This window comes from Haematobia irritans, chromosome 2, assembly GCF_050003625.1.
Source record: "Haematobia irritans isolate KBUSLIRL chromosome 2, ASM5000362v1, whole genome shotgun sequence".
Taxonomy (NCBI): domain Eukaryota; kingdom Metazoa; phylum Arthropoda; class Insecta; order Diptera; family Muscidae; genus Haematobia; species Haematobia irritans.
In genome coordinates this window covers 19379957-19396784 of record NC_134398.1, presented here as the reverse complement: position 1 = coordinate 19396784, position 16828 = coordinate 19379957, and the positions used below count along the sequence as shown (strand labels likewise).

Sequence of the window (16828 nt, the reverse complement as noted above, 5' to 3'; positions counted from 1 at the left end):
CGTTCATAAAATTTTGTATAAATTGTTAAAAAAAAATTGTATAAATTGTATAAAAATAAAAAAACTAAAACTGAATAATTACATTTTTATAAAATTAAAAACTTTAATTTAAATAAAAAGAAAATTTATACCCACATTAAAGATTTAAACTGCAATTTAAATTAATATAAAAATTAAAATAAAATTTAAATATTAACACTAAATTAAATTACAAAGTTTTTGGATTAAAATTTAGTTAAATTTCTTGCAAAAACAAGTCCAATTAAATTATAAAATAAAAAAATTTTATAAAAATTAAAACAGAAAATGTTAGTTTAAATAAATAATAAATAATTTATTAGTAGATTAATAATAATAAATTTAATAAACTATAAAATTAAATTAAACTAGAAAAAATTTGGAAGATTTAAAATGTTTGAAAAATAAAGTAAAATTAAAATTAGATAAATAGGAATTTAAATAAAAAGAAAATTTATACCCATACTATACTCGTAGATTTAAACCGCAAATGAAATTAATATAAAAATTAAAATAAAATTTGAAATTAAAATTAAACTAAATTAAATTAAAAAGAATTTGGATTAAAATGTAGTTAAATTTCTTGCAAAAAAAGTCCAATTAAATTACAAAATAAAATTTTTTATAAAAATTAAAACAGAAAATGTTAATTTAAATAAATAAAAAATATTTTATTATTAGATTAATAATTAAAAATTAAATAAAATACTAAATTAAATTAAACTAGAAAGAATTTGGAAGATTTAAAACGCTTGAAACAAAAAAAAATTAAATTAAATTTAGATAAATAGGAATTTAAATAAAAAGAAAATTTATACCCATACTATAGATTTAAACTGCAATTGAAATTAATTTAAAAATTAAAATAAAATTTTAAAATTAACACTGAATTAAATTTAAAAGTTTTTGGATTAAAATTTAGTTAAATTTCTTGCAAAAAAGTCCAATTAATTTATAAAAGAAAAAAATTATAAAAATTAAAAAAGAAAATGTTAATGTAAATAAATAAAAAAATATTTTATTATTAGATTAATAATTATAAATTTAATAAAATATTAAATTAAATTAAACTAGAAAGAATTTGGATGATTTAAAATGTTTGAAAAATAAAGTAAAATTAAATATAGATAAATAGGAATTTAAATAAAAAGAAAATTTATACCCATACTATAGATTTAAACTGCATTTGAAATTAATATAAAAATTAAAATAAAATTTGAAAATTAACACTGGATTAAAATTTAGTTTAATTAATTTATAAAAGAAAAAAAATTATAAAAATTAACAAAAAAACGTTAATGTAAATAAATAAAAAAATATTTTATTATTAGATTACTAATTATAAGTTTAATAAAATATTAAATTAAATTAAACTAGAACGAATTTGGAAGATTTAAAACGCTTGAAACAAAAAAAAAATAAAATTAAATTTAGATAAATAGGAATTTAAATAAAAAGAAAATTTATACCCATACTATAGATTTAAACGGCAATTGAAATTAATATAAAAATTAAAAATTAAGATAAAATTAAAATTAAATTTGAAATTAAAATTAAAATTAAACTAAATTAAATTAAAAAGAATTTTCTTTGCAAGAAATTTAACTACATTTTAATAATGTAGTTAAATTTCTTGCAAAAAAGTCCAATTAATTTATAAAAGAAAAAAATTATAAAAATTAAAAAAGAAAATGTTAATGTAAATAAATAAAAAAATATTTTATTATTAGATTAATAATTATAAATTTAATAAAATATTAAATTAAATTAAATTAGAAAAAATTTGGAAGATTTAAAACGCTTGAAACAAACAAAAAAAAAATAAAATTAAATTTAGATAAATAGGAACTTAAATAAAAAGAAAATTTATACCCATACTATAGATTTAAACGGCAATTGAAATTAATATAAAAATTAAAAATTAATATAAAAAAAATTAATTAAAAAAAAATAAAAAAAATTTTATAAAAAAAATTAAACTAAATTAAATTAAAAGAAATTTAAATACATTTTAATAATGTAGTTACATTTCTTGCAAAAAAAGTCGAATTAAATTTTAAAATAAAAAATTTTATAAAAATTAAAACAGAAAATGTTAATTTAAATAAATAATAAATATTTTATTAGTAGATTAATAATTACAAATTTAATAAAATATTAAATTAAATTAAACTAGAAAGAATTTGGATGATTTAAATTCCTCGAAATATGAGGTAAAATTAAATTTAGATAAATAGGAATTTAAATAAAAATAAAAATTTTAATATAAATAAAAAATAAATTTATATTTCTTATTATAATAATAAAACTGAATTTAATACAAGACAAAATTTATTTAAATTAGAAAAAAACTTGGATTTCAATTTATTGAAATTGCTTGAAAGATAAATAAATTAAAATTAAAGCTGGAAATGTTAATTTAAATAAATGATAAATATTTATGTATTACATTAATAATTATTAAATTAAGTTAAATTAAACGAAAAATAATTTGGATTGCTTGAAAAATAAAGTAAAATTAAATTTAATTAAAAAGTAAAGTAAATTTTTATTTTTTATTATAATAATAAAAAATGTAATACAATACAAAATTTATTTAAATTAGAAAGATTTTGGATTGAAATTTATTGATATTGCTTGAAAGATAACGTCAAATTAAATTTCAAAATAAAGCTCAATTAAATTATAAAAAAAATGAAAGCAGAAAATTTTAATTTAAAGAAGTAATTATTAAATTAATAATTATAAGTTTAATGTATTATTAAATTTTTAAATTAAATTAAACTAGAAAGAATTTTGATTACTTACAAATTAAAGCAAAATTAAATTTAAGTAAATGTGAATTTATATAAAAATGGTAAAATATATAAAATGTAAATTTATATTTTTTATAATAATAATAAAAAATGTAATACAATAAAAATTTTATTTAAATTAGAAAGATTTTGATATATTGATATTGCTTGAAAGATAACATCAAATTAAATTTCATAAAGGGTGATTCTTTTGAGGTTAGGATTTTCATGCATTAGTATTTGACAGATCACGTGGGATTTCAGACATGGTGTCAAAGAGAAAGATGCTCAGTATGCTTTGACATTTCATCATGAATAGACTTACTAACGAGCAACGCTTGCAAATTATTGAATTTTATTACCAAAATCAGTGGCAGAAAATCCGCTTTTTTATCGACAAATTTTGTTCAGCGATGAGGCTCATTTCTGGTTGAATGGCTACGTAAATAAGCAAAATTGCCGCATTTGGAGTGAAGAGCAACCAGAAGCCGTTCAAGAACTGCCCATGCATCCCGAAAAATGCACTGTTTGGTGTGGTTTGTACGCTGGTGGAATCATTGGACCGTATTTTTTCAAAGATGCTGTTGGACGCAACGTTACGGTGAATGGCGATCGCTATCGTTCGATGCTAACAAACTTTTTGTTGCCAAAAATGGAAGAACTGAACTTGGTTGACATGTGGTTTCAACAAGATGGCGCTACATGCCACACAGCTCGCGATTCTATGGCCATTTTGAGGGAAAACTTCGGAGAACAATTCATCTCAAGAAATGGACCGGTAAGTTGGCCACCAAGATCATGCGATTTGACGCCTTTAGACTATTTTTTGTGGGGCTACGTCAAGTCTAAAGTCTACAGAAATAAGCCAGCAACTATTCCAGCTTTGGAAGACAACATTTCCGAAGAAATTCGGGCTATTCCGGCCGAAATGCTCGAAAAAGTTGCCCAAAATTGGACTTTCCGAATGGACCACCTAAGACGCAGCCGCGGTCAACATTTAAATGAAATTATCTTCAAAAAGTAAATGTCATGGACCAATCTAACGTTTCAAATAAAGAACCGATGAGATTTTGCAAATTTTATGCGTTTTTTTTTTTTAAAGTTATCAAGCTCTTAACAAATCACCCTTTAATAAAGTCCAATTAAATTATAAAATAAAAAAAATTAAATAAAAATGAAAGCAGAATATTTTAATTTAAAAAAATAACTATTAGATTAATAATTATAAATTTAATGCATTATTAAATTTTTAAATTAAATTAAATTTAACTAGAAAGAATTTGGATTACTTACAACTTACAAAATAAAGTAAAATTAAATTTAAGTCAATATGAATTTATATAAAAATATTAAAATATATAAAAAGTAAACTTTTATTTTTTATTATAATAATAAAAAAAATTGATACAATACAAAATTTATTTAAATTAGAAAGATTTTGGATTGAAATTTATTGGCATTGCTTGAAAGATATTGTCAAGTTAATTTATAAAATTAAAAAATAAATAAATAAAATTAATACTCAAAATTTAAATAAAAAGTAAATATATTTAAAAATTTTAATTGTAATTGAAATTAATATTAAAAAACTAAAATAATATTAATATTAAAATAAATTAAATTAGGTTGAAGAAAGATAGAGGTTGGCATAGGCTTAAGCTAATGAGCGGCTTATTGCGACCTTAAACAATTTTCCATTATAACCTCCCTTTATTCCAGGAACTCAGTGTACAAATTGCCTAATCTGTTTCTAGTCCCTGTTTCCAAGCTGACCAGAATCCGTACATTGAAGGAAGAGTCTTATTTGCTGAGAAACGAAATTTTAGACAAACTATGTTTCCTTTTGCCTCTAAAACATTTTCCTTGAAACAAATGAGACAGTCGTTGACAAACTTCTCGTAATTCCTTCTTACTCTTGAAGTTAATAATTAAAAAAAAAAACAAGTTTGTCTTCAATTTCGTTCCGGAAGAAAAATATTTTTTCTTTGGATGTTTAGTCTCTTGTTCATACATTTATAAAAATTTAATTCTATAAATTTATTATTTTATTAAAAGTTATTTATTTATTTATTTATTAAAATTTTTAAACCATAATAATTTGTGATATTAAATGTGGGAGGTACTAAATAACATCGGGGTTATTTTACTCTTGAAGTTAATAATTTTTAACAAAGTTTGTCTTAAATTTCGTTCCGGAAGAAAAATATTTTGTCTTTGGATGTGTTGTCTCTTGTTCATACACACAAAAAAAAATTCTGATTCAATCACGAAATTAATTGAATCACAGAAATGATAGTATCAATTAAAAAATAAATTGACGGTCAATTAAAAAATTAATTGATCCAATTAAAAAATTAATTGATACTATTAATTTGTGTGATTGATTGTTGTTTCAATTAAAAAATTTGCTGAATCAATTAAATTTTAAATGAATATTTTTTAAAATTCAATTAAGATTTTAATTGAAAAAATGTTCGTGAAATTTTTTTCTGTGTACATTTATAAAAAGTTAATTCTATAAAATTAATATTTGTAAGTTATTTATTTATTTATTAAAAAATTAATTCCATAATAATTTATTTCCATAATAAATGTGGCAGGTACTAACATCGACCTATTTGTTATAAGTATTTCACTGTGGTTTGCTATTGTTTTCTACCCAACTGCCGTTTTTTCATTTTATCCATACAAACCGTTGTAATGTTGAAGCAGGTAAACATCTATCAAAAAGTGGCAAATATAAATTGAAAAACTATAGCCTGAAAACACTAGACACATAACACCTTGCCTTCAACTCCCAAAGACACTTACGACCGGCTCCAATAGCCGTTGCTGATGCCAACGCCGCCGACACAGCCAATATCGTGCTATACAAAATCCCCTGTAGTGTGATTAAAACACACACACACTCACACACGTTTACAAGGATGGTAATAGGAGAGGATTTTCTGCAATAACATTGGCCAAATGAAAGGATGGCTACAGAAGGACAGACAGACAAATAGACGGTGGGTTACAAAAACTGCATCATAGAGAGAAAAAAATTGTAAACTACAAAAAAATGAAATGATGCTCATTTTTCTTTAAGCAGTCATTCGACTAGCAAAACCAACCAGCCGCATGGCCTTTTTAGAAGTTTGAGAAATTGTATTAAAACAAATATAAGCCATGGGCTTGTATGTTTTTCCATAAAGCAAAAGCCTACCGATGATGCTTTACAAAATCCACCGACCATAAAGATGTGGCAAAAGATACCTCTAGAGCATCTAGCCCACAAGCGGTTGAAATAAATAGATAGAGGTATGGAAGGATAGACGGACATACGGACTGATAGCTATATGCCTGATATGGCCTAGATGAAAGTTATATATAGTAGACAGCTGGTTTGGTTGTACCACAGATGGATAGATGACTGAGTGAAGCAGGGGCTTAGGTGTAACGTTGAATAACCAAAGCTTTGATAACATAGAAATAGGAAACTATTCGCGTTATCCTTGTTTTCTAATGCTCTCACAGATTTGGCATCAACACACTAAAAGTAGTGATGACATAAATTGAATGAGGGGCAGGTGCCGGGCAGGGTTATAGTCCATTTTTTTAGTTTTGATCCATTTAGGTTTTCTGAATTTTTAAATTCCATATTTTTTTCGAAGACTTTTATTTCTTTAAGGTCACCAGAAATACAGAGATTTATCCCATTTACTCTTTTTTAACCAAATTTCGGATACATTTTTATTCAATGACATATGGAATTAAACAAACTTATTTTTATTTAATTTGAAATTTTCATTAATTTATACGTAAGTATTTATTTAATAGTTCATGAATAAAATCTCTATAAAATTTCATTTATTGTTCTTATAAAATTTATTTGAATTTTTTCTTAAACACTCTGCTGTTTTCATTGCGATTTTACTAGCAAGAAGTGTGTGAATTGCCTATAGCATTTTATAAGAGCTTAATGTTGTGTTTGTATACGTTGATAGGTGTGAGTATGTGTGAATGTATGTATACTTGCTCCCGCTGACTTATATCCAAGTAAACATATTCAACAATAATGTTTAGAGAGCCTCTTGCAACTATGGTTGTTAGTCATGGGTGGGGAGAGTGGTGGATACATGCTACAACATATCATACATACTATGGTTGGGGATATTTAATAAAGCAAAAAAGCGTTAGGTTACAATGCTCTCCCTCTCTCTCTCTCATCCATGTTGTAAGAGACACACATATCAGAGGTAGAAAAATGTAGCCAACACAAGAGCTCCACCAACAACAACAGCAACAAATAAAACAAAGACAATTTTCATGTTGCCAAGTAATAGTAAAGTTGTAAGGTGTTGCGGAACTAAAGCCCCTATGGCTGGCAATAGCAACAACAACAGCACTACCTAAGGATCTCTTTATAGGCTAAATGGATGGGGTGTTTATACATTGGTGGTATTGAGTTTTGTTTGGTGACGGGTAAATAGAGTAATGGGGAGGTGGGGAGGACATATTTGGGGTCCGGTTGGGAACGATGCCTGGATGTCATTATTAATTTAACCTATTTTCTTGCTGCTTGCTTTCGAACTTAATGTGAAAGGAAATTTATTAAATGAAATTTAATATTGTCGACAAAATTAAAATGAAACGTTTCAACGTTAGCCCTGGAATGGGTGGACTGGTGTGGTGTGGTATGAGGTATTATACTAATACCCATAGCACTAAGCTTTAATATTTGTATATGGCCATAAGGTAGAGAATGAGAACGACAACGAGAGTGAATGAGGTGGTTGAATTTTATAGAACAATGCTTGAAATTTGTTTCAATTTGTGTTAATATAGAACAAAAAAATGTTAATTATACTTATAAACGAGGTATATTCTGCAAATGAAATGTCTTAGAGAAATTAATACAGAGGACTTAATTACAGGCAAACTCTAATACAAAAAAACGAAAGAGATTAAGGGTGAATTCATGTGTAAATATTTTGGAAATAAGCATGACTAATATTTTGAGAAATTAGTCAAACAAAAAAATCTGGGCTTTGGTAATAATATCTTAAGTTGGTAAGAGGGTTTTCTTGGATTTATTTGTTAATGAAATCAAATATTTTGACATTAGGGAGATAACCGAAGAATCAACTTCTATGATTATCAAGGCCGGTTATTCTTCCATAAGCTGACTTAATCATAATATTTCTTCACACTGTTACTTAATTTGTATGAAATTCTTCAGAACGGAATGTTCTAATTTTTAGCTCTACTTCAAGTATTTAGAACTAAAAAATTTTCCTTAACTTTATTCATTTATATGGTTGCATATGCATATATGGTTGCATAAATAGACTTGAAATGTCGGTGAAGCTTAGTAACTCAGCTAAGCTAAATATATTAATTAACTTCACGTTTGCCAATCGTACCAAAAAATATCTACCAAAATTTGAAGAAAATTTTACCACAAATCTACCAAATTTAAAAGTATATTGTTCTGAAGTTTTTTTTTTTTAATCAAACTTTTTTGATTTGTCCCTCCCTTTAGCGACAATGTTTGGGTGTAGTTCTATAGAACATTTTTGTAAAAATTTTATTTCTATGGAAAATTTTGTCAAAATTTTATTTCTATAGAACATTTTGTTAAAATTTTACTTCTATAGAAAATTTTGTAAAAATTTTATTTCTATAGAAAATTTTGTAAAAATTTTATTGATATCCAAAATTTTGTAAAAATTTTATTGGTATCCAAAATTTTGTAAAAATTTTATTGATATCCAAAATTTTGTCCTAATTTTATTGCTAAAGAAAATTTTGCCAAAATTGTATTTCTATAGAAAATTTTGTCAGAATTTTATGTCTAGAGAAAATTTTATTTCTATAGAAAATTTTATCAAAATTTTATTTCTATAGAAAATTTTATCAAAATTTTATTTCTATAGAAAATATTATCAAAATTTTACTTCTATAGGAAATTTTATAAAAATTTTATTTCAAGAAAACATTTTATTTCTAGACAAAATTTTATCTAAAATTCTAAAATTTCTGGATAAAATTTTATTCATACAGAAAATTTGCCAAAATTTTATCTATACAGACAATTTTGTCAAAATGTTATCTCCATAGAAAATTTTGTCAAAATTTTATTTCTATAGAAAATTTTGTTAAAATTTTATTTTTATAGAAAATTTTGTTAAAATTTTACTTTTATAGAAAATATTGTAAAAATTTTATTTCTATAGAAAATTTTGTAAAAATTTTATTGATATCCAAAATTTTGTCCAAATTTTATTGCTAAAGAAAATTTTGCCAAAATTTTATTTCTATAGAAAATTTCGTCAGAATTTTATGTCTAGAGAAAATTTTATTTCTATAGAAAATTTTAAGAAAACATTTTATTTCTAGACAAACTTTTATTTAAATTTCTAAAATTTCTGGAGAAAATTTGCCAACATTTTATCTATATAGAAAATTTTGTCAACATGTTATCTCTATAGAAAATGTCAAAATGTTATCTCTATTGAAAATTTTGTCAAAATTTTATCGATATAGACAATTTTGTCAAAACGTTATCTCCATAGAAAATTTTGTAAAAATTTTATTGATATCCAAAATTTTGTCCAAATTTTATTGCTAAAGAAAATTTTGCCAAAATTTTATTTCTATAGAAAATTTCGTCAGAATTTTATGTCTAGAGAAAATTTTATTTCTATAGAAAATTTTATCAAAATTTGAAGAAAACATTTTATTTCTAGACAAACTTTTATTTAAATTTCTAAAATTTCTGGAGAAAATTTGCCAACATTTTATCTATATAGAAAATTTTGTCAACATGTTATCTCTATAGAAAATGTCAAAATGTTATCTCTATAGAAAATTTTGTCAAAATTTTATCTATATAGACAATTTTGTCAAAACTTTATCTCCATAGAAAATTTTGTAAAAATTTTATTGATATCCAAAATTTTGTCCAAATTTTATTCCTAAAGAAAATTTTGCCAAAATTTTATTTCTATAGAAATTTTTGTCAAAATTTTATTTCTATAGAAAATTTTATTTCAAGAAAACATTTTATTTCTAGGCAAAATTTTATCTAAATTTCTAAAATTTCTGGAGACAATTTTATTCATATAGAAAATTTGCAAAAATTTTATCTACATAGATAATTTTGTCAAAATGTTATCTTCATAGAAAATTTTGTCAAAATTTTATTTCTATAGAAAATTTTGTTAAAATTTTATTTTTATAGAAAATTTTGTTAAAATTTTACTTTTATAGAAAATATTGTAAAAATTTTATTTCTATAGAAAATTTTGTAAAAATTTTATTGATATCCAAAATTTTGTCCAAATTTTATTGCTAAAGAAAATTTTGCCAAAATTTTATTTCTATAGAAAATTTCGTCAGAATTTTATGTCTAGAGAAAATTTTATTTCTATAGAAAATTTTATCAAAATTTCAAGAAAACATTTTATTTCTAGACAAACTTTTATTTAAATTTCTAAAATTTCTGGAGAAAATTTGCCAACATTTTATCTATATAGAAAATTTTGTCAACATGTTATCTCTATAGAAAATGTCAAAATGTTATCTCTTTTGTCAAAATTTTATCTATATAGACAATTTTGTCAAAACTTTATCTCCATAGAAAATTTTGTAAAAATTTTATTGATATCCAAAATTTTGTCCAAATTTTATTCCTAAAGAAAATTTTGCCAAAATTTTATTTCTATAGAAATTTTTGTCAAAATTTTATTTCTATAGAAAATTTTATTTCAAGAAAACATTTTATTTCTAGGCAAAATTTTATCTAAATTTCTAAAATTTCTGGAGACAATTTTATTCATATAGAAAATTTGCCAAAATTTTATCTACATAGACAATTTTGTCAAAATGTTATCTCTATAGAAAATTTTGTCAAAATTTTATTTCTATAGAAAATGTTGTTAAAATTTTATTTCTATAGAAAATTTTGTTAAAATTTTACTTCTATAGAAAATTTTGTAAAAATTTTATTGATATCCAAAATTTTGTCCTAATTTTATTGCTAACGAAAATTTTGCCAAAATTTTATTTCTAAAGAAAATTTTGCCAAAATTTTATTTCTATAGAAAATTTTGTCAAAATTTTATTTCTATAGAAAATTGGTAAAAAATATATTTCCATAGAATATTTTGTCAAAAATTTATTCCTAAGGAAAACTTTGTCAAAATTTTATTGCTAAAGAAAATTTTGCCAAAATTTTATTTCTATAGAAAATTTCTTTAAAATTTTATTTCTATAGACAATTTTTTCAAAATTTTATTTCTGTAGAAAATTTTGTATTTTCCTCTGTTGGTTAAGCTACGCTTGTAGTTTAATCAATGCATGGTTTTAAGCTGAAATAAAAAAAGTTTTATTTCTATAGAAAATTTTGTCAAAATTTTATTTTGAAAATTTTGTCAAATTTTATTTATATAGAAAATTTTGTCAAAATTTTATTTCTATAGAAAATTTTGTCAAAAATTTTGAGTTCTACTTCAAGTAGTTAGAACTAAAAAGATGCTTTTACCTCTTTTTGTAAAAGAGGATTTTGGATTTTGTTTTGTTAGTGAAACCATATATGTTATTTGATACAAATTTAAGGAAAATTGAAATTAAATTAGAATCAATTTCTGAAATTATCTAGTCTGGCTTTCTGTCCATCCGTCTGGTTATGTTTTTATTTAAATGACATAAATATCATTTGCCGAATATATATTAAATTCTTAAGATTGGTTATTTCCATAAATCTATAAATATTCTAAACTTTAGCTTCATTCTAAAAAATCCTCATTAAACTATTACATATTATTTTCAATTTAAATTTCTTAGAAATATTTTGGAATTTCTTTATTTTATGAAATTTTTTGAACTAAAAAAAATAAATAAATAACCACGTCAATAGAATTGTTTTAGCAATTTTTTGATATTGATTGTTATTTTTTTATTTCTGAGAGGGGAAAAAAACCTCTTAAGTACTTCCATATGAATGTATGACTGAAGTATGTGTCAAATACAAAGCCAACAACAATTTCTCTTTATTTTTTTTCTTAAATGTGTCAATTTTTCTAAACAAAAGAAAAATCTGACATTTTTCCATAACACTTTGACATTTTAATGAATTAATGAAATAAAAAAAAAATTGCGTACATACACGATTTCTAGACACAATACAAAACTGTCGACAAGGGCCAACCAGACGTTGATGGAGTCTACAATTCAATTTTTCGAGTTTTTTCTACATTATGCGTTATTTTGTTTATAGCAAATGAAGGTTCCCTTTTGCTACATACATACATAGTATTCGTAGTAGTATGTCATTCAGAAAAAAGAAAAATAAAAAAATCTACATAGAGACAGACTAAACCATGCGTCTAGCTGCTATGGCAAAGTGGAATCAGCTACATCAGCTAGGACTTGAAGGAATTCACCTCTTTATTTTGTGCGATATAATTTCGCTGGAAAATAAAGTTAAGAAAAAATCTGCCTGCTATATTTTTGAGAAAACCGTCAGCCAAGACATGAAGGCAAAAACTTAGCTATTTTGACAGCTGTCAGTTTATGACATTGCAATGTTTTTGTTTAGACCAGATTTTTTTCATTGTTTTGATTGCCTTTTTGTATCCCTAGACTTTAGACAAAAAAACAAAAATGATTGAAAAGGTTTTCTACTGAACCAGAAAAATATACAGAAAAAAAGAAATATTTTTGGAATTGCTTACAGCAGTTCCATGTAGTAACTGACTCCCTTTTTAAGAGTATGTAGCGTGTTAAACATAAATTCCAATTATCGCTCCAATTGTCTTTATTACAGGCCGAGACAACTTTGAATGCCAACCATCATTGTTGGCTTTAATTGAAAGACGAAATCTGCTAACAGCATGAGTTTGACATTAACAAAGAGCTTCTGTAACGGCATGAGGCCAACGAATAACCATGATAATAAAATAGGTTGACATCAATTATAAGCTAGAAATTTTAAAGGGAATTGAACATAATAGGAAATCCACTACGACACAGTATTCAAAATTATGGAATTTTTAAATGATTTGTTTAGCTATATTGGTTTTGTTATTAAGATAATTTTATTTTTATGACACATTTGTTATATTGAGATATAAGGAATGCAATTCTGTTTTTTTTTTTTTAATATAATTTTCACTAGAAGAAAACTAATTTTTATAGAAATTTTTGTCCAGATTTTATTTTTATAGAAAATTTTGTCAAAATTTTATTTCTTTAGAAAATTTGTCAAAATTTTATTTCTATAGAAAATTTGCCATAATTTTATTTCTATAGAAAATTTGTCAAAATTTTATTTCTATAGAAAATTTTGTCAAAATTTTGTTTCTATAGAAAATTTGTCATATTTTGTTTTTTTTTATAGAAAATTTGTCAAAATTTTATTTCTATAGAAAATTTTGTCAAAATTTTATTTCCATAGAAAATTTTGTCAAAATTTTATTTCCATAGAAAATTTTGTCCAAATTTTATTTCTATAGAAAATGTTGTCAAAATTTTATTTCAATAGAAAATTTTGTAAAAATTTTATTTCTATAGAAAATTTTGTCAAAACTTTATGCCTGTAGAAAATTTTGTTAAAATTTTGTATCTATAGAAAATATCAGTTCTCTAGAAAATTTTGTCAAAATTTTATTTCTATAGAAAATGTTGTCAAAATTTTATGTCTGTAGAAAATTTTGTCAAAATTATATTTCTATAGAAAATTATGTGAAAAATTTTATTTCTATAGAAAATTTTATCATAATTTGATTTCCATAGAAAATGTTGTCAAGATTTTATTTCAATAGAAAATTTTGTAAAAATTTTATTTCTATAGAAAATTTTGTCATAATTTGATGTCTATAGAAAATGTTGTCAAAATTTTATTTCTATAGAAAATTTTGTCAAAATTTTATTTTTATAGAAAATTTTACCAAAATGTTATTTCTATAGAAGATTTTGTCAACATTTTAATTCTCTAGAAAATGTTGTCAAAATTTTATTTCTATAGAAGATTTTGTAAAAAGTTATTTCTATATAAAATTTTGTCACCATTTTATTTTTATAGAAAATTTTGTAAAAAATTTTGTCATAATTTAATTTCTATAGAAAATGTTGTTAAAATTTTATTTCTATAGACAAGTTTGTCAAAAATTTATTTCTATAGAAAATTTTGTCAAAATTTTATTTCAATAGAAAATTTTGTCAAAATTTTATTTCAATAGAAAATTTTGTCAAAACTGTATGCCTGTAGAAAATTTTGCTAAAATTTTATATCTATAGAAAATTTTGTCAAAATGTTAGTTCTCTAGAAAATTTTGTCAAAATTTTATTTCCATGGAAAATTTTGTCAAAATTTTATTTCTATAGAAAATTTTGTTAAAATTTTATTACTATAGAACATTTTTTCCAAATTTTATGTCTATAGAAAATTTTGTCAAAATTTTATGTCTATTGAAAGTTTTGTCAAAATTTTATGTCTATGGAAAATTTTATGTCTATCAAAATTTTATTTCTATAGAAAATTTTCTCAAAATTTTAATTCTGTAGAAAATTTTGTGAAAATTTTATTTCTATAGAATATTTTGTAAAAAGTTATTTCTATATAAAATTTTGTGACCATTTTATTTTTATAGGAAATTTTGTCAACATTTTATTTCTATAGAAAATTTTGTCAACATTTTATTTCCGTAGAAAATTTTGTTAAAATTTTATTTCTATAGATAATTTTGCCAAAAGTTTATTTCTATGGATAATTTTGTGAAAACGTTTTCTTAGAAAATTTTGTCGAAATTTTATTTCTCTAGAAATATTTTGTCCAAATTTTTTTCTGTAAAAATTTTGTTAAAATTGCATTTCTATTGAAAATTTTATTATTTTATCAAAATTTTTGTTCTATTGAAAATTGTGCCTCAATTTTATTTGTATAAAATTTTTTTTCAAAATTTTATTTCTTTATTATTCATATAGATAATTTTGTAAAAACTTTATTTCTATAGAAAAGTTTGTCAAAATTTTTTTGCTAAAGACAATTTTGCAAAATTTTGTTCTATAAAAAAGTTTTGGCATAACTTTGTCAAATTTTTATTTCTATAAAAAAATTTGTAAAAATTTTATTTCTATAGAAAATTTCGTCAAAATTTTATTTCTATAGAAAATTTGGTCAAAATTTTATTTCTCTAAAAAAAATTTATCAAAATGTTATTTCTATTGAATATTTTGCCAAAATTTTATTTCTATAGAAAATTTTGTCAAAATTTTATTGCTAAAGAAAATTTTGCAAAATTTTGTTCTATAGAAAATTTTGGCAAAACTTTGTCAAATTTTTATTTCTATAAAAAATTTTGTCAAAATTTTATTTTTATAGAAAAATTTGTCAAAATTTTATTTCGACTTTCCAGGTCTTTATGGAATAATTTGTAAACTATATAGAATTTTTTGTAAACCAGGGTTAGGGTTTTCTGTTGTTTTCTTTGGCTTTTCAGACTTCCTTATGTCCTTCGATAAACATCTCGTTTTTTCCATTAATTCGTAGTTTATTACAAATAGTTTTTATTGCCTATCATTAATTTTCTACATATATATATTTTCAAGGTTAGTGTTTAACTTTAAATAAATTTCCTTTAATTTCTTTATCTTTACAGATCTCCTGCTAAGCAGATCCAAGTATAACTACACTGCCTTTGTGTAACTATTTTGCGTGTTTTGTTTTTGCTACAAACCGACAACAACAACCAAAAATATCGCTAAAAAAAATGGCGAAAACAAAAGCAGCAACAACTACATCATCACCAACAACAACAACAACAACAGCATCATTACAACGAGAATTCACCTTAACTTCAGCTAATGCATCTACCATAAAAACCATCTCCACCTCCATTTCTACTACCACCAATACTACCACCTGCAGAAAAATGTTCTCCCGCCAGTGCCTTTCCTATCAGCTTTTAACCCTTATCTGCGTAGTACTATATCAGGCCACGCATGCGCAAGCCTTCGATATAGGTAAGTTGGAATAAAAAAAAAAAAAACAATGAATAAACACACACAGAAATATCTCTTGGAATTTTTATAATAATAACGAATTTGTTAGTCATTACCCAGGATTAGCTGTTTTAATGGTCATTAGAAGATAGCCCTTTAGCTTTGGGATATTTTTGATTTTATATGGGATTATCTTTTTCCTTGGGAGTTGTTAGGATTCCCCGGAAAGATGCTGGTGTTTAAAACTTCCCAACAAATGCCAAATATATGGGCAAATGTCTACTATGATCCCCGGCTTTAAGTTCCTTTGAAAATCCCCCCAGGGTATTCTCACATGTATGTCCGTCCATCCATCCATAATTTGAATGGTATATCTTTGAGAAACCAGCGGGAGTTTTCCATTGCTAACTGGTATCAGTTTTTTTGCAGTTTGCACCCATTCTCCCCAGGGTATTCTTATGACTTTTTAATGGTCTCTTACACGGCTGGCGGCAATGGTGAGCAAAGTTTCTTCTTGGGTTTCTTTGGTGTTGCGCCTGGTGATGCTCATATTATTTACCATAGCCATAAGACATTGCAACTGCTTCAGAGTTCTTTGCCACATGTAGCAAGTTTTATTTTAGTGCTATAGTTTTCTTGATCGTCTTCTTTTGTTACCGGTTACAGCTTCAGCTTTTCTTCTCCTTAAATATATTTCAACATTTAACTATTGACATTTTAATGGGGTGATGTTTCTTGTTTCGTTGCAGAGAGCAACAGAGTTGAAACCACAAACCCACAAAAAGAAAAAAAAAAAACAACAACAAATGTTCCATACAAAGCCTAAAGTTGTCTTAAAGGATATTGAAGAGTATTTTAAAGTTGATTTATGGTTTTATTTTAGACGAAGAGTTGAAGTCTTGGTGTATGGGAAAAGCCAAGTGCTTAAGAGAAAGAAAAAAATTAAAAAATGGGAGCCAAAAACTTTCTGGTTATTTTTAGAGTTATGAAATACACTTAAAACAATTTTATTGAAATTTTTAATTTCC

The 16828-nt window shown here is 23.5% G+C and overlaps 1 protein-coding gene across 1 annotated transcript in view; it reads left to right on the top strand.

Moving 5' to 3' along the window:
* The window catches only part of smal (smoke alarm), a 202723-nt gene that overhangs the window by 63108 nt on the left and 122787 nt on the right, over positions 1-16828 (top strand). Inside the window, exon 3 of the mRNA XM_075293493.1 lies at positions 15458-15821. Coding sequence (XP_075149608.1) covers positions 15569-15821 — 253 coding nt within the window. The 5' untranslated portion in view covers positions 15458-15568. The remainder of the gene's footprint in view (positions 1-15457; positions 15822-16828) is intronic.